The 19,496-nt window shown below is 46.9% G+C and overlaps 1 protein-coding gene across 1 annotated transcript in view; it reads left to right on the top strand.

Annotated features, from left to right (window-relative positions):
- The first annotated feature begins 1,959 nt into the window (after positions 1–1,959).
- The window catches only part of LOC143775097 (uncharacterized), a 75,015-nt gene continuing 57,478 nt past the window's right edge, over positions 1,960–19,496 (top strand). The window contains exon 1 of the mRNA XM_077262944.1: positions 1,960–2,300. Coding sequence (XP_077119059.1) covers positions 1,977–2,300 — 324 coding nt within the window. The 5' untranslated portion in view covers positions 1,960–1,976. The remainder of the gene's footprint in view (positions 2,301–19,496) is intronic.

Raw genomic sequence — 19,496 nt, 5'->3', positions numbered from 1 at the left:
CGACACAGAAAAGGTGAATGGATGGATTCTAGATTCCTGGTTCCCACCATGAAGCATGGAGGAGGAGGTGTGATGGTGTGGGGGTGCTTTGCTGGTAACACTGTTTGGGATTTACTTGTAATTGAAGGCATACTGAACCAGCATGGCTACCACTGCATCTTGCAGCGGCATGCTATTCCATCCGGTTTGCATTTTGTTGCACCATCATTTATTTTTCAACAGGACAATGACCCCAAACACACCTCCAGGCTGTGTAAGGGCTATTTGACCAAGAAGGAGAGTGATGGGGTGCTACGCCAGATGACCTGGCCTCCACAGTCACCAGACCTGAACCCAATCGAGATGGTTTGGGGTGAGCTGGACAGCAGAGTGAAGGCAAAAGGGCCAACAAGTGCTAAGCATCTCTGGGAACTCCTTCAAGATTGTTGGAAGACAATTTCCGGTGAATACCTCTTGAAGCTCATCAAGAGAATGCCAAGAGTGTGCAAAGCAGTCATCAAAGCAAAAGGTGGCTATTTTGAAGAACCTAGAATATAAGACATATTTTCAGTTGTTTCACACTTTTTTGTTAAGTATATAATTCCACGTGTTAATTAAAATTTTTGATGCCTTCAGTGTGAATTTACAATTTTCAGAATCATGACAGAAAAATCTTTAAATGAGGTGTGTCCAAACTTTTGGTCTGTACTGTATATGTGTGTATACTGTGCCCCCCTGTGCCGTGTATCTGTGATACATATACATGTCCCCGCCTTTGTAATAACGTCCCCTGTCCTGTATTAACATTTCCAGTCCAGTAATCGCATCCCCCGTCCTGTAATAACATATCTTGTCCTGTAGTAATGGTCTGTCTTGTAAGTAAGATCACAGGAGGCCGAGTCCCTTCCTCTGGAAGTCTGCAGTGGCAGAAGTGGGACAATGCAGTGGGCCCTGAATGGGAGGAGGGGGTGTCCCAGCGGTGCAATGCTGCGGGCTTGATGTTGGCGGTGAGCTAAGTGAAGTGCATTGCTGTCCTGGCGGCCATATTTCTGAAGCTGTGTGCCAATGGAGGCGGCGCATGCGGAGATTGTGATCTTGGTCCAGATGCGATCTCAGTCTGCGCATGCGCCGCCTATGGCGGCCGTCTTCCTGAAGCTGGGAAAACAATGCATTTACGCTGTAGCCAGGAGTCATTATCATAGGAATATGTCAGGTAATTGTTTTTCTAAAGCTTTATAGTGTAGTTTTAGGTCAGGGAGGGATGGTTAGGGATGAGCTAGGAAGGTGCAGGGACAGGTAGTGATGGCTACTTGCGGACATGTGCGGCACTTGCGGTTTTGCACTTGCGGTGATACAAAAAACACTGCTAGCAGCATTTTTTTTCTGCTGTTGCAAGAACCGCAAGTGCTGCACATGTCCGCAAGTCCCATAGGGAATGAATGAGGCCGAACGCAGTGTTGCCGTAAGTGATCTGTTACACGGCAGATGAGGAAAAACTGTAGGATCTGCCGTGAATGGCAAAAATCACTGATGTGAACGTAGCCCAAGTCACTGCCGACAGGGTCTGCATTAGTCATACTCACCAATGGGGAGGCAGCACGAAAAGCAACTAGGGCAGCAGAAACTCTAAATACGGCCCTGACCGTAACAGACAGGAAAAGTCACATTCTGGGGACACTGAACAATCAGCGCTGAGCGCCATTATTTATATTACAGAAAGTGACAATATAAATGTAAGATTAATAAATCAGAAAAGAAAAAGAATTGTAACCAAATCCATAAAATACAGAGCACTGTAATGAACCTTCCTGTCTGACCTTTATTAAAAGCTTGAGAAATTCCATAAAGAGCCAGAAGTGGAGACTAACATGGAGTCTGTATGAGGAGCTCGTGGGACCAACTGCCGTGTCTAGTCCTGTCAGTGCTGAGCCGCGGAGATCGGAGGGCGGGGCTAATATCGAAAGTATCGACTCCGAGCTAGACGGGACCAGCCACCAATGAGGGGACGGAGACTGGGGACGGAGACTGGGGACGTCTGCGCGCATGCTCAGATTCTCCTGCTGGCGACCGTTAGATTCTCAGAGGCAGTTATCTGCAGCTTGCGGTGGTACACCAGCACAGTGGATAGCGCATCGGAGAGAGAGACAGCAGAGCATCGGAAAGAGAGAGAGAGAGAGCAGAGCATCGGAAAGGGAGAGCAGAGCAGTGAAGAGAGAGAGAGCCGAGCAGTGGAGAGACACAGCCGAGCAGCCGTGACACCACAGCAGCCGAGCGAGTCCACCATGAAGGCAAAGCAGAGTGGGGCATCTGCTGGGCGTCAGGTAACCATGGCCGCGGCTTCCCGCCGCTAATCTTACACTAACGGCCCTTCTTCCAGCGTTTGTGGAAGGTGGGGATGCTGGCCGGCGGATTCCAGCAGCGACCATTGCCGGCCCCTGCACCGGTGTTGTACCTGAGTCAGCCCTTACCAGTAGAGGGGCACTGCTGAGCCCCTCTAGGCTCACGGTGCTGGAGGTGGCTCCTAAGGCTACTTTCACACTTGCGTCGTTTGCCCTCCGTCGCTATGCGTCGTTTTTGAGAAGAAACGCATCCTGCAAAGTTGCCCACAGGATGCGTTTTTTTCTCCATAGACTTGTATTACCGACGCATCGCGACGTATGGCCACATGTTCCATACGTCGTGCACTGGATGCGTCGGTATTTGGCGGACCTTCATTCAAGGGAATGTTTTTTTCTTATGTCAGGTCCTGCATTTTGAACTGCGCATGCGCGGCCGTAACCCCCTCCTCCCTGGGACTTCACAATGGGCAGCGGACGCGTTGAAACAGTGCGTCCGCTGCCCACGCTATGCAGAAAATCACCACTGTCCGTCGGTACGTTGCGCCGACGCTTTGTGAAGGTCCCGTACCGACGGAAGTGTGAAAGAAGGCTTAGTTGGCTCACATTAATAAAACACTGCAGGGAGGAGCCCGGTGGGACTACATTTACCAGCAGCTCCACAATGGGCAGCAAAGTGGTGCTAGTGAGAGGGTGAAATGGCCGATGTCACAGTGCAGACACATAATGATGCAGCTCATCTAATGCAGGTCAGTGCGGCCGGGTCCGTCCGAGTTCTGGGCATCGCGTGGGCATTAGCCAATTCTCCCAGGTGTGTAGAAAAGGCTTCAAGCCCAAAACAACCCCTTTTATTATAGTCACCTATGGGGCGGCCCGGTCCGATGGTCGTCGCTGGTCCTGGCGCATTTTACGTCATCCACACAGTGCCCCAGTCCCCCAGCTGCCGTAGTGTGCATGTGCTCTTTGGCTTTTCCCGCGCATGCTCAGAACTGTGCTCGGCCCTCGGTAGGGCAGAGAGACAGGTGCCTGCGATGGGGAACTCTGGATGACGTGGGGTGCGTCGTCCACACGAAGCAGAGAGGAGGCGCCGGACCGAGACCAGCCACATCCAACCAACTGGACCGCCCCACAGGTGAGCAGAATAGAAGGTGGTTTATTGTTCTTCATGCAATTTTTTCTTTTCTGTTTTTTATAGGTTTAACCACAAAAAATAATCATCACAATAATAAAACATTATGCAGTGAGGTGCCCTGATGGGAATACACTTAAAAACAGCTACAAAAACAATAAAACTGGCACAAAATGGGCATCAAAGTGGGCACCAAAGAGCGTTGAAGAAAGGGTTAAATGCCTTTGGGCCACTGATCTCACACTGCAGACATGTAGAACCGGGAGCCCCACATCAAAACCAGTTATCTCCAGCCTGGCCCAAATGGGTTCTGGGCACCAGAATTGGCATCAAAGTGGGTAAATGGCCGATTTTCATATATTTGAAGAAGTATCTGATGTTTTTAAAGGGAACCTGTCACCCCCAAAATCGAAGGTGAGCTAAGCCCACCGGCATCAGGGGCTTATCTACAGCATTCTGGAATGCTGTAGATAAGCCCCCCAATGTATCCTGAAAGATAAGAAAAAGGTTATATTATACTCACCCAGGGGCAGTCCCGCTACGGTTCGGGTCCGATGGGCGTCCGGTCCGGGGCCTCCCATCTTCTTACGATGACGTCCTCTTCTTGTCTTCACGCTGCGGCTCCAGCGCAGGCGTACTTTGCCCTGTTGAGGGCAGAGCACAGTACTGCAGTGCGCAGGCGCTGGGCCTCTCTGACCTTTCCCGGCGCCTGCACACTGCAGTACTTTGCTTTGCCCTCAACAGGGCAAAGTACGCCTGCGCCGGAGCCGCAGCATGAAGACCAGAAGAGGACATCAACGTAAGAAGATGGGAGGCCCCGGACCGCGACGCCCAACGGACCGGATCGCAGCGGGACCGCCCCTGGGTGAGTATAATCTAACCTCTTTATCTCATCTTTCAGGATACATCGGGGGCTTATCTACAACATTCCAGAATGCTGTAGATAAGCCCCTGATGCCGGTGGGCTTAGCTTATCGTCGATTTTGGGGGTGACAGGTTCCCTTTAAGGGGTTAAATGACTTTGGGCCACTGATATCACAGTGCATACATATTGAACAGGGAGCCCCACATCAAAAACAGGTTTCGTCAGCCTGGCCCAAATGGGTTCTGGGCACCAGTATTGGCATTAAAGTGGGCAAACAGCCAATTTTCACAGATTTGAATAAGTAACTGATGTAGTTAAGGGTTAAATGACTTTGGGCCACTGATCTCACACTATGAATATACAGATAGTGATGCCCTGCATCAAACGCAGGTCCCTCCAGCTTGGCCTAAATGGGTTCTGGGCACCAGAACTGGCATCACTGTGGGCAAACAGCCGATTTTCACAGATTTGAATAAGTAACTGATGTTTTTAAGGGGTTAAATGACTTTGGGCCACTGATCTCACACTTAGAATACACAGATAGTGATGCCCTGCATCAAACCCAGGTCCTTCAAGCCTTGCCCAAATGGGTTCTGGGCACCAGAATTAGCATCAAAGTGGACAAACAGCCGATTTTCACAGATTTGAGTAAGTAACTGGTGTTTTTAAGGGGTTAAATGAATTTGAGCCACTGATCTCACTTAAAATACACAGATAGTGATGCTCAGAACCCATTTGGGCCAGGCTGGAGGGACCTGGGTTTGATGCAGGGCATCACTATCTGTGTACTCTTAGTGTGAGATCAGTGGCCCAAAGTCATTTAACCCCTTAAAGACATCAGTTACTTATTCAAATCTGTGAAAACCGGCTGTTTGCCCACTTTGATGCCAATTCTGGTGCCCAGAACCTATTTGGGCCAGGCTGAAGAGACCTGTTTTTGATGTGGGGCTCCCTGTTCAATATGTATGCACTGTGATATCAGTGGTCCAAAATCATTTAACCCCTTAAAAACATCAATTACTTATTCAAATCTGTGACAATGGGCTGTTTGCCAGCTTTGATGCCAATTCTGGTGCCCAGAACCCATTTGGGCCAGGCTGGTGGGACCTGGGTTTGATGCAGGGCAATCTATCTGTGTATTTTAAGTGTCAGATCAGTAGCCCAAAGTCATTTAACCCCTTAAAAACATCAGTTACTGTATATACTCGAGTATAAGCCGAGATTTTCAGCCCACTTTTTTAGGCTGAAAGTGCCCCTCTCGGCTTATACTCGAGTCTTTGTCCCAGGGGGTCGGCAGGGGAGGGGGAGCGGCGGTTGTCACATACTCACCCACCTGCTCCTGGCACGGTCCCTGCATGTCCGATGGTCTCTGGGCAGCTCTTCCTGTGTTCAGCTGTCACGTGGTACCGCTCATTAAAGTAATAAATATGGACGCATATTCATTACTTTAACGAGCGGTACGTGACTGCTGAACATAGGAAGATGCCGCCGGCTCCCGTAGACCATCTGACAGCGCCGGGAGCAGGTGAGTATAACGGGGGAGGTGAGCATTCCGATATTCACCTGACCCCGTTCCACCGCTTGGCGCTGCTCTGTCTTCCATCCTCTGGCTGTGACTGTTCAGGTCAGAGGGCGCGATGATGTATTAGTGTGCGCGCCGCCCTCTGCCTGAACAGTCACTGCGGAGGATGGAAGACAGAGCAGTGCGCAGCGGTGGAACAGGGAAGGTGAATATCGCAAGTGCCAGGGGCCTGAGCGAAGAGGGGTGAGTATGTGATTTTTTTTTTTATTTTAATCGCAGCAACAGCAGCATATGGGGCATAATGTATGGAGCTTATTATGGGGCATAATGTATGGAGCATCTTATGGGGCGTAATGTGTGGAGAATCTTATGAGGCATAATGTGTGGAGCATCTTATGGGGCATAATGTGTGGAGCATCTTATGGGGCATAATGTGTGGAGCATCTTATGGGGCATAATGTGTGGAGTATCTTATGGGGCATAATGTATGGAGCATTTTATGGGGCATAATCAGGAACATTTTACGGGGCATAATGTGTGGAGAATCTTATGGGGCATAATCTATGGAGCATTTTATGGGGCGTAATGTGTGGAGTATCTTATGGGGCGTAATGTATGGAGCATCTTATGGGGCGTAATGTGTGGAGAATCTTATGAGGCATAATGTGTGGAGCATCTTATGGGGCATAATGTGTGGAGCATCTTATGGGGCATAATGTGTGGAGCATCTTATGGGGCATAATGTGTGGAGTATCTTATGGGGCATAATGTATGGAGCATTTTATGGGGCATAATCAGGAACATTTTACGGGGCATAATGTGTGGAGAATCTTATGGGGCATAATCTATGGAGCATTTTATGGGGCGTAATGTGTGGAGTATCTTATGGGGCGTAATGTGTGGAGCATCTTATGGGGCGTATTTTGTATGGAGCATTATATGGGGCCCATCACGAACTTTATGGAGTATTATATGGGGCTCCTGATTCAATATGGATATTCAAAAACACTTAACCTACTGATGTCTCAATTAATTTTACTTTTATTGGTATCTATTTTTGTTTTTTAAATTTAGGCTACTTTCACACTAGCGTCGTGCACTGCACGTCGCTATGCGACGTCGCGGCGCACCGACGCTAGCTGTGAAAGCGCCACACGACGGGGGCAGCGGATGCTGTTTTTCAACGCATCAGCTGCCCCATTGTGAGGTGCGGGGGGGGCGGAGTTCCGGCTGCGCATGCGCGGTCGGAAATGCTGCAGACGACGCACCAAAAAACGTTACAAGCAACGTTTTTTGGTGGCGACGGTCGGACGTAACACGACGCAACCGTTGCACGACGGTTGCGACGTGTGGCAATGCGTTGCACTGCGTCGCTAATAAAAGTCTATGGAGAAAAAACGCATCCTGCAAGCACTTTTGCAGGATGCGTTTTTTTCTGCAAAACGACGCCTAGCGACGTGCAGTGCACGACGATAGTGTGAAAGAGGCCTTACCACAGTAGCTGCTGCTTTTCCTTTCCTAGTCTTATACTTGAGTCATTAAGTTTTCCCAGTTTATTGTGGCAAAATAAGGGGGGTCGGCTTATACTCGAGTATATACGGTACTTATTCAAATATGTGAAAATGGTCTGTTTGCCCACTTTGATGCCAGTTCTGATGCCCAGAACCCATATGGGCCTGGCTGAAGAGACCTGGTTTTGATGTGGGGCTCACTGTTCTATATGTATTCACTGTGGTATCTGTGGCCCAAAGGCATTTTAACCCCTTAAAAAGTAAAGCATCAGTTACTTCAAATCTGTGAAAATTGGCTGTTTGCCCACTTTGATTCCAATTCTGGTGCCCAGAACCCATTTGGGCCAGGCTGGAGGGACCTGGGTTTGATGCGGTCCATCACTATCTGTGTATTTTAAAGGGAATCTGTCACCACAAAATTAGCCTATAAGCTGCAGCCACCGGCATCAGGGGCTTATCTACAGCATTCTGTAATGCTGTAGATAAGCCCCAGATGTAACCTGAAAGATGAGAAAAACAAGTTAGATTATACTCACCCAGGGGCGGTCCCGGTGCGGTCAGGTCCGATGGTCGTCGCGGTCCGGGTCCGGCGCCTCTCATCTTCATACGATGTCGTCCTCTTCCTTACTTCTGTTGCGACTCCTGCGCAGGCATACTTTATCTGCCCTGTTGCAGGGCAGAGCAAAGTACTGTAGTGTGCAGGTGCTAGAACTCTGACCTTTCCCGGCGCCTGCGCACTGTAGTACTTTAATAAGAAAGCAACAAATAGTCAGAAAAATTCCCACGCTACAGTTCAAATGAGTTTATGCCACCAGGGGGCGCAGCTTCGGAGACGGCACCGCTAGTCACCGAAGCTTCCCTGCATTCCATTCATTCCATTCATTCCCCAGTCTTTTATAGCTGGGAGCGGCTGCATTAGCAGGCTCTTAGTTGTAAATGTATTTAACCCCTTCAGATGGATTTACAGCGTTCGACATGACTGTATGGCGGACAGGTATGGGATATTGTTGCTTTCTTATTTTCCTTTTTTTTACAGGAGAACGAGGGTCTTCAGTTGGATTGAGCATACAATAAAGATAATAAAACCCCATGTGTTTATTTATTTCATTAAAGGGAACCTGCTACCCCCAAAATCGACAATGAGCTAAGCCAACCAGAATCAGGGGCTTATCTACAACATTCTGGAAAGCTGTAGATAAGCCCCTGATGTATCCTGAAAAATGAGAAAAAGAGGCTAGATTATACTTACCCAGGGGTGGTCCCGCTGCGGTCTGGGTCCGATGGGCGTCGCGGTCCGGTCTGGGGCCTCCCATCTTCTTACGATGACGTCCTCTTCTTGTCTTCACGCTGTGGCTCCAGCACATGCGTACTTTGTATGCCCTGTTGAGGGCAGAGCAAAGTACTGCAGTGCGCAGGCGCCGGGTCTCTCTGACCTTTCCCAGCGCCTGCGCACTGTAGTACTTTGCTCTGCCCTCAACAGGGCAGACAAAGTACGCTGGGGCAGACAAAGTACGCTGGAGCCGCAGCGTGAAGACAAGAAGAGGACGTCATCGTAAGAAGATGGGAGGCCCCGGACCGGACTGCGACGCCCACCGCAACGGGACCGCCCCTGGGTGAGTATAATCTAACCTCTTTTTCTTATCTTTCAGGATACATTGGGGGCTTATCTACAGCATTACAGAATGCTGTAGATAAGCCCCTGATGCTGGTGGGCTTAGCTCATCATCGATTTTGGGGGTGACTGGTTCCCTTTTAAAATACTTTATTCTTAATGTGTGTATTTTTAACCCTTTACTAATATTGGATTAACCCCTTCATGACCCAGCCTATTTTGGCCTTAATGACCTTGCCGTTTTTTGCAATTCTGACCAGTGTCCCTTTATGAGGTAATAACTCAGGAACGCTTCAACGGATCCTAGCGATTCTGAGATTGTTTTTTCGTGACATATTGGGCTTCATGTTAGTGGTAAACTTAGGTCGATAATTTCTGCGTTTATTTGTGAAAAAAATGGAAATTTGGCGAAAATTTTGAAAATTTTTCACACTTTGAATTTTTATTCTGTTAAACCAGAGAGTTATGTGACACAAAATAGTTAATAAATAACATTTCCCACATGTCTACTTTACATCAGCACAATTTTGGAAACACATTTTATTTTTGCTAGGAAGTTATAAGGGTTAAAATTTGACCAGTGATTTCTCATTTTTACAACAAAATGTACAAAACCATTTTTTTTAGGGACCACCTCACATTTGAAGTCATTTTGAGGGTTCTATATGGCTGAAAATACCCAAAAGTGACACCATTCTAAAAACTGCACCCCTCAAGGTGCTCAAAACCACATTCAAGAAGTTTATTAACCCTTCAGGTGTTTCACAGCAGCAGAAGCAACATGGAAGGAAAAAATGAACATTTAACTTTTTAGTCACAAAAATGATCTTTTAGCCTCAATTTTTTTAATTTTCACATGGGCAACAGGATAAAATGGATCCTAAAATTTGTTGGGCAATTTCTCCTGAGTACACTGATACCTCACATGTGGGGGTAAACCACTGTTTGGGCACATGGTAAGTCTCGGAAGGGAAGGAGCGCCATTTGACTTTTTGAATGAAAAATTATCTCCATCGTTAGCGGACACCATGTCGCGTTTGGAGAGCCCCTGTGTGCCTAAACATTGGAGCTTCCCCACAAGTGACCCCATTTTGGAAAGGAGACCCCCCAAGGAACTTATCTAGATGCATAGTGAGCACTTTAAACCCTCAGGTGCTTCACAAATTGATCTGTAAAAATGAAAAAGTACCTTTTTTCACAAAAAAATTCTTTTAGCCTCAATTTTTTAATTTTCACATGGGCGACAGGATAAAATGGATCCTAAAATTTGTTGGGCAATTTCTCCTGAGTACGCCGATACCTCATATGTGGGGGTAAACCACTGTTTGGGCGCATGGCAAGGCTCGGAAGGGAAGGCGCGCCATTTGACTTTTTGAATGGAAAATTAGCTCCAATCGTTAGCGGACACCATGTCGCGTTTGGAGAGCCCCTGTGTGCCTAAACATTGGAGCTCCCCTACAAGTGACCCCATTTTGGAAACTAGACCCCCCAAGGAACTTATCTAGATGCATAGTGAGCACTTTAAACCAACAAGTGCTTCACAGATGTTTATAACGCAGAGCCGTGAAAATAAAAAATAATTTTTCTTTCCTCAAAAATGACTTTTAGCCCAGAATTTTTTATTTTCCCAAGGGTAACAGGGGAAATTTGACCCCAAGAGTTGTTGTCCAGTTTCTCCTGAGTATGCTGATACCCCATATGTGGGGGTAAACCACTGTTTGGGCACATGCCGGGGCTTGGAAGTGAAGTAGTGATGTTTTGAAATGCAGACTTTGATGGAATGCTCTGCGGGCGTCACGTTGCGTTTGCAGAGCCCCTGATGTGCCTAAACAGTAGAAACCCCCCACAAGTGACCCCATTTTGGAAACTAAACCCCCAAGGGAACTTATCTAGATGTGTGGTGAGCACTTTGAACCCCTAAGTGCTTCACAGAAGTTTATAACGCAGAGCCGTGAAAATAATAAATACGTTTTCTTTCCTCAAAAGATTTTTTTTAGCTCTGATTTTTTTATTTTCCCAAGAGTAACAGGAGAAATTTGACCCCAAGAGTTGTTGTCCAGTTTCTCCTGAGTACGGTGATACCCCATATGTGGGGGTAAACCACTGTTTGGGCACATGCCGGGGCTTGGAAGTGAAGTAGTGATGTTTTGAAATGCAGACTTTGATGGAATGCTCTGCGGGCGTCACGTTGCGTTTGCAGAGCCCCTGATGTGCCTAAACAGTAGAAACCCCACACAAGTGACCCCATTTTGGAAACTAAACCCCCAAGGGAACTTATCTAGATGTGTGGTGAGCACTTTGAACCCCTTAGTGCTTCACAGAAGTTTATAACGCAGAGCCGTGAAAATAATAAATACGTTTTCTTTCCTCAAAAATTTTTTTTTAGCCCTGATTTTTTTATTTTCCCAAGGGTAACAGGAGAAATTTGACCCCAAGAGTTGTTGTCCAGTTTCTCCTGAGTACGGTGATACCCCATATGTGGGGGTAAACCACTGTTTGGGCACATGCCGGAGCTCGGAAGTGAAGTAGTGACGTTTTGAAATGCAGACTTTGATGGAATGCTCTGTGGGCATCACGTTGCGTTTGCAGAGCCCCTGATGTGCCTAAACAGTAGAAACCCCCCACAAGTGACCCCATTTTGGAAACTAAACCCCCAAGGGAACTTATCTAGATGTGTGGTGAGCACTTTGAACCCCCAAGTGCTTCACAGAAGTTTATAACGCAGAGCCGTGAAAATAAAAAATCATTTTTCTTTCCTCAAAAATAATTTTTTAGCCCGCAATTTTTTATTTTCCCAAGGGTTGCAGGAGAAATTGGACCCCAAAAGTTGTTGATCAGTTTCTCCTGAGTACGCTGGTACCCCATATGTGGGGGTAAACCACTGTTTGGGCACACTTCGGGGCTCGGAAGGGAGAGAGCACCATTTTACTTTTTCAACGCAAGATTGGCTGGAATCAATAGTGGCGCCGTGTCGCGTTTGGAGACCCCCTGATGTGCCTAAAAAGTGGAAACCCCTCAATTCTAACTCCAACACTAACCCCAACACACCCCTAACTCTAATCCCAACCCTAACCACAACCCTAACCCCAACACACCCCTAACCCTAGTCTTACCCCTAATTCCAACCCTAAACCTAAGGCTATGTGCTCACGCACTGCGCTTTACCTGCGGGTTTACCGCGGATTTCCAGTGTTTTTTGTGTGGATTTCACTTGCGGATTCCTATTATGGAGCAGGTGTAAAACGCTGCGGAATTGCACAATGAATTGACATGCTGCGGAAAATACAACGCAGCGTTTCCGCGCTGTATTTTCCGCACCATGGGCACAGCGGATTTGGTTTTCCATAGGTTTACGTGGTACTGTAAACGTGATGGAAAACTGATACGAATCCGCAGCGACCAATCTGCTGCGGATCCGCAGCCAAATCCGCACCGTGTGCACATAGCCTAATTCTAACCCTAATTCCAACCCTAACCCTAATTGCAACCCTAATTCTAACCCTAATTCTAGCCCTAAGTGCAACCCTAGCCCTAAGTGCAACCCTAAGTGCAACCCTAAGTGCAACCCTAGCCCTAAGTGCAACCCTAAGTGCAACCCTAGCCCTAAGTGCAACCCTAACTAAGTGCAACCCTAGCCCTAAGTGCAACTCTAAGTGCAACCCTAGCCCTAAGTGCAACTCTAAGTGCAACCCTAGCCCTAAGTGCAACCCTAGCCCTAAGTGCAACCCTAAGTGCAACCCTAGCCCTAAGTGCAACCCTAAGTGCAACCCTAGCCCCAAGTGCAACCCCAAGTGCAACCCTAGCCCTAAGTGCAACCCTAGCCCTAAGTGCAACCCTAACCCTACCCCTAACCCTACCCCTAACCGTACCCTTAACCGTACCCCTAACCCTAATGGAAAAACAAAAATAATTATATTTTCTGTATTTTATTATTGTCCCTACCTATGGGGGTGATAAAGGGGGGGATTTATTTACTATTTTTTTTATTTTGATCGCTGTGATAGAACTTATCACAGCGACCAAAATGTGCAGGAACGAATCTGCCGGCTGGCAGATTCGGCGGGCGCACTGCGCATGCGCCCGCCATTTTCCAAGATGGCGGCGCCCATGAAGAAGACGGCCGGACACCGGGAGGGACATCGGAGCTAGGTAAGTATGGGGGGGTAGGACCGGAACACGGCGGGGGGGGGGGGGGGGGGGATCGGAGATCGGGGCAAAAAGGACGACTGGGGAGGCGATCGGTGGGGGCAGATCGGGGTCTCCAGCCATGGCAGATGCTATTGCAGCATCGGCCATGGCTGGATTGTAATATTTCACCATTTTCATAGGTGAAATAATACAAATCGCTCTGATTGGCAGTTTCACTTTCAACGGATCAGAGCGATCGTAGCCACGGGGGAGGGTGAAGCCATCCCCCCTGGGCTGAAGTACCACTCCCCCTGTCTCTGCAGATCGGGTAAAATGGGAGTTAACCCCTTCACCCGATCTGCAGGGACGCGATCATTCTGTGACACAGCATATGCGTCACAGGTCGGATTGGCACCGACTTTCATGACGCATACGCTGTGTCACAGGTCGGGAAGGGGTTAATAGTAGATAGTTGTCTTTTTGACATCTCTCCATTATTAACCAGGCTTAATGTCACCTTACAGTAGCAAGGTGACATTAACCCCTTGTTACCCCATATCCCGCCGCTACAGGAGAGTGGGAAGAGAGTGGCTAAGTGATAGAATAGGCACATCATACAGATGTGCCTTTTCTGGGGTGGCTGGGGGCAGATGTTTTTAGCCGGGGGGGGGGGGGGGCAATAACCATGGACCCTCTCTAGGCTATTAATATCTGCCCTCAGTCACTGGCTTTCCCACTCTGGCGGAGAAAATTGTGCGGGAGCCCACTCCAGTTTTTTCCGTGATTTAACCCTTTATTTTATCACCTAGACCTCCCAAATTTTGCACACACAAACTACTAACATTATTAGTGAGGAATATGTAAAAATCTAACGGATATAAAATGGTTTACTGTAGGAGTTAGCAAAAGCCGGCAATTGAATTACCAGCTTTCATGCTATCTAGCTCTGTATTAAATTGTGTGTATTTTCTGCGCGATTCCCGGAAGTGTTTGACTGGCATTTTAACGGTTAATAGTCACGGGTGGATCGCTATTGCAGCTAGATGTTAACTGTTCAAAACAGCTGACATGTCCTAGGAAAGATGTGGGCTCACCGTCGGAGCCCACATCAAAGGGAGGGAGTGCGACATCGGCGTACTATTAAAGGGCCACTGTCACCCCCCTCCAGCCGTTATAAACTAAAAGAGCCACCTTGTGCAGCAGTAATGCTGCATTCTAACAAGGTGGCTCTTTTAGTTTTAGGTTCAAGTATACCCCAAATAAAGCGTTTTTATACTTAGCCACAATTCCTGTCTCTAGCCAGGGAGGCGGGTCCTCACTCCCCAGCTTGGCCAGCTTCTCTGCCGTCACTCCAATCTTCCTGCGCTTTCGGCGCCGCCGAGCTGAGAGACTTCCTATCATGCGCAGTGATGATCAGGAAGTCTCTCAGGTCAGTGTAAAATACATGCAGCGCTGAAGCGATCAGCCTGCAGAAAATGATTTTCCCATAGTGGGACAAAGTGGAAAAATAAGAATGAATTAATTTTTTTTTTTTAATAATTGTAAAAATATTTTAAAAAAATAATAATAAAAATCAATATTTATTCTATCACTAAATATATATTTGAATGAAAAAGATCTAAACAGTATAAAAGTACACATATTTGGTATCCCCATGTCCGTAATGACCCGCCCTAAAGAACTGTCCCACTAGTTAACCCCTTTAGTGAACACCATAAATAATAAAAAAAAAAAGGCAAAAAACAATGCTTTTCATCACACCACTGAACAAAAAGTGGAATAACACGTGATCAAAAAGACGGATATAAATAAACATGGTATCACTGAAAACGACATCTTGTTCAGCAAAAAACAAGCTGCAATACAGCTCCATCAACGGAAAAATAAAAAAGTTATAGCTCTCAGAGCAAAGCGATGCAAAATAATTGTTTTATATAAAATAGTTTTCTTTGTATAAAAGTGCCAAAACATAAAAAAATTGTATAAAAGAGGTATCGCTGTAATCGTACTGACCCGAAGAATAAAACTGCTTTATCAATTTTACCACACACGGAACAGTATAAACGCCCCCCCCAAAAGAAATTCATGATTTGCTTGTTCTTGTTCATTCTGCCTCCCAAAAATCGGAATAAAAAGCAATAAAAAAATGTCATGTGCCCGAAAATGGTACCAATAAAAACGTCAACTCGTCCCGCAAAGAACAAGACCTCACCTGACTCAGTGGGGCAAAATATGGAAAAATTATAGCTCCCAAAATGTGGTGATGCAAAAACTTTTTTTTTTACATAAAAAACGTTTTGTAGTTAGTGACAGCAGCCAAACATAAAAACCCGCTATAAGGTCTCTTTCACACGTCCTTATGTTTCCGGTACCGAAGAAGTCAGTGTCCGTGTGTAATACTTGGTGCACACATGTGGCATCCGTGTGCTGCATCAGTACCACACGGACGGGCGCCAGGGAAGAAGCGTTACAGTAAGCGCTGTTCCCCGGCTCCGGGTGCTGAACACAGATCTCACCATTCTCCCCTGCTTTGCCGGCGATCGGCACAAGCCGCAGAGAATGACGGCTCTCTTCACTCTCCCTTGCTCTGCCGGTGATTGGCACGAGCAGAGGAGAATCATGAGAGCCATGTTCAGCACCCGGCGCCGGGGAACAGCTCTTACTGTAACGCTTCTTCCCTGGCGCGTCACATGGATGACATTCATGTGTGTTTTGCGTATGTATGTGTGCTGGATGTTTTGTGGCCTGTGCTGACATTAAAAAACAGACATGTCAGCGTGTTTTGCCCACTGACACACGGTCCGTGGAAACACTGACGTGCACAGACCCATTCACGTGAATAGGCAAATAGTGCTCCGTTTCTCCCGATTTTCTCCACATGGCTTCCCAATGGTATAAAATTCTGTGACACACCCATGGTGTCAATATGATCACTGCACCCAGGGCCGTCGTCAGCACCCGGGCAAGTGCCGGGGCCCTAGCGAGATGGGGGGCCCATTTTGTCAAGTGTGACCAACTTTTTAATATTGATGCTGCCTATGCACCATCAATAGTAAAAAGATATAATGTTAAAAATGAAAAAAAAAAAAAAAATCGTGCTATTCTCACGTTCTGGCGGCCCCTGCAGCCTTTCTGCTCCTCTCGATGCTTCCGTTCCCAGTGATGCCTTGAGAAATGACCCCATATGACAAAGCATCACGCGAGACCGCTACGTCATCACAGGTCATTGTCACGCAAGGCATTACTGGGAACGGGAGCTGCCGGGAGCATCGCTAAGGCCTGGGCTGGATCCGGGGGCTGCCAGAAGGTGAGTATATAATTATTTTTTATTTTATTTCTTTTTTTAACAGGGATATGGTGCCCACACTGCTATATCCTAGGTGGGCTGTGTGTTATGCTACATGGGCTGTGTTATATACTACGTGGGCTGTTATATACTACGTGGGCTGTTATATACTACGTGGGCTGTGTTATATGCTACGTGGGCTGTTATGCTACTTGGCTGTGTTATATACGTGGACTGTGTTATATACTACGTGGACTGTGTTATATACTACGTGGGCTGTGTTATATACTACCTGGCTGTGCTATATACTATGTGGCTGTGTTGTATACTACGTGGGCTGTGTTATATACTACGTGGGCTGTGTTATATACTATGTGGGCTGTGTTATATACTACGTAGGCTGTGTTATGTACTACGTGGGCTGTGTTATATACTACGTGGGCTGTGTTATATACTACGTGGGCTGTGTTATATACTACGTGGGCTGTGTTATATACTACGTGGGCTGTGTTATATACTACGTGGGCTGTGTTATATACTAAGTGGGCTGTGCTATATACTACGTGGCTGTGCTATATACTACATGGGCTGTTATATACTACGTGGTCTGTTAAGCTACGTGGCTGTGCTATATGGTACGTGGCTGCAATATACTACGTGGGCTGTGCTATATACTACATGGGCTGTGTTTACATACTTCGTGGCTGTTATATACTACATGGGCTGTGTTATATACTACGTGTACTATATGCTACGTGGCTGTGTTATGTACTACGTGGGCTATGTTATATGCTACGTGGGCTGTGTTATATGCTACGTGGGCTGTGTTATATGCTACGTGGGCTGTGTTATATGCTACGTCATCACAGGTCATTGTCACGCAAGGCATTACTGGGAACGGGAGCTGCCGGGAGCATCGCTAAGGCCTGGGCTGGATCCGGGGGCTGCCAGAAGGTGAGTATATAATTATTTTTTATTTTATTTCTTTTTTTAACAGGGATATGGTGCCCACACTTCTATATCCTAGGTGGGCTGTGTGTTATGCTACATGGGCTGTGTTATATACTACGTGGGCTGTTATATACTACGTGGGCTGTTATATACTACGTGGGCTGTGTTATATGCTACGTGGGCTGTTATGCTACTTGGCTGTGTTATATACGTGGACTGTGTTATATACTACGTGGACTGTGTTATATACTACGTGGGCTGTGTTATATACTACCTGGCTGTGCTATATGCTACATGGCTGTGCTATATACTATGTGGCTGTGTTGTATACTACGTGGGCTGTGTTATATACTACGTGGGCTGTGTTATATACTATGTGGGCTGTGTTATATACTACGTAGGCTGTGTTATGTACTACGTGGGCTGTGTTATATACTACGTGGGCTGTGTTATATACTACGTGGGCTATGTTATATACTACGTGGGCTGTGTTATATACTACGTGGGCTGTGTTATATACTACGTGGGCTGTGTTATATACTACGTGGGCTGTGTTATATACTAAGTGGGCTGTGCTATATACTACGTGGCTGTGCTATATACTACGTGGCTGTGCTATATACTACATGGGCTGTTATATACTACGTGGTCTGTTAAGCTACGTGGCTGTGCTATATGGTACGTGGCTGCAATATACTACGTGGGCTGTGCTATATACTACATGGGCTGTGTTTATATACTTCGTGGCTGTTATATACTACATGGGCTGTGTTATATACTACGTGTACTATATGCTACGTGGCTGTGTTATATACTACGTGGGCTGTGTTATATGCTACGTGGGCTGTGTTATATGCTACGTGGGCTGTGTTATATGCTACGTGGGCTGTGTTATATGCTACGTGGGCTGTGTTATATGCTACGTGGCTGTGCTATATGCTACACATGTTGCACTTTTAGAAATGTTCTACGTTAACCCCTTTCTGACATTAGACGTACTATCCCGTCGAGGTGGGGTGGGCCCGTATGCCCACCGACGGGATAGTACGTCATAGCGATCGACCGCGCTCACGGGGGTAGCGCGGCCGATCGCGGCCGGGTGTCAGCTGACTATCGCAGCTGACATCCGGCACTATGTGCCAGGAGCGGTCACGGACCGCCCCCGGCACATTAACCCCCGGCACACTGTGATCAAACATGATCGCAGCGTTCCGGGGGCATAGGGAAGCATCGCGCAGGGAGGGGTCTCCCTGCGTGCTTCCCTGAGACCCCCGGAGCAACGCGATGTTATCACGTTGCTCCGAGGGTCTCCTACCTCCTCCTCCCTGCAGGCCCCGGATCCAAAATGGCCGCGGGGCTGCATCCGGGTCCTGCAGGGAGGTGGCTTACCAGCGCCTGCTCAGAGCAAGCGCTGGTAAGCTTGCAGCCCTGCATGTCAGATTGCTGATCTGACACAGTGCACAGCAAAGTGTCAGATCAGCGATCTGTCACTTTACTGTGATGCCCTCCCCCTGGGGCAAAGTAAAAAGAAAAAAAATATATATTTCCATGTGTAAAAAAAAAAATTGTTCCAATAAATACATTCCTTTATCTAAATTAAAAAAACAATAAAAGTACACATATTTAGTATTGCCGCGTCCGTAACGACCCCACCTATAAAACTGTCCCACTAGTTAACCCCTTCAGTGAACACCGTAAAAAAAAAAAGAGGCAAAAAACAACCCTTTATCATACCGCCGAACAAAAAGTGGAATAGCACGCGATCAAAAAGGTAGATGTAAATAACCATGGTACCGCTGAAAACGTCACCTTGTCCCTCAAAAAACGAGCCGCCATACAGCGTCATTAGTGAAAAAATAAAAAAGTTATAGTCCTTGGAATAAAGTGATGCAAAAATAATTATTTTTTTCTATAAAATAGTTTTTATCGTATAAAAGCGCCAAAACATAAAAAAAACTAATATAAATGAGGTATCTATTTATCTATTTACCAAACATGGAACGGTATAAACGCGCCCCGAAAAGAAAATCATGAATAGCTGTTTTTTGGTCATACTGCCCCACAAAAATCGGAATAAAAAGCGATCAAAAAATGTCACGTGCCCGAAAATGTTACCAATAAAAACGCCAACTCGCCCCGCAAAAAACAAGACCTCACATGACTCTGTGAACCAAAAT

Source organism: Ranitomeya variabilis, chromosome 5 (genome assembly GCF_051348905.1).
Source record: "Ranitomeya variabilis isolate aRanVar5 chromosome 5, aRanVar5.hap1, whole genome shotgun sequence".
NCBI lineage: Eukaryota > Metazoa > Chordata > Amphibia > Anura > Dendrobatidae > Ranitomeya > Ranitomeya variabilis.
Note: the sequence above shows the minus strand (reverse complement) of the source record. Positions and strands in the feature narration are given on the sequence as shown.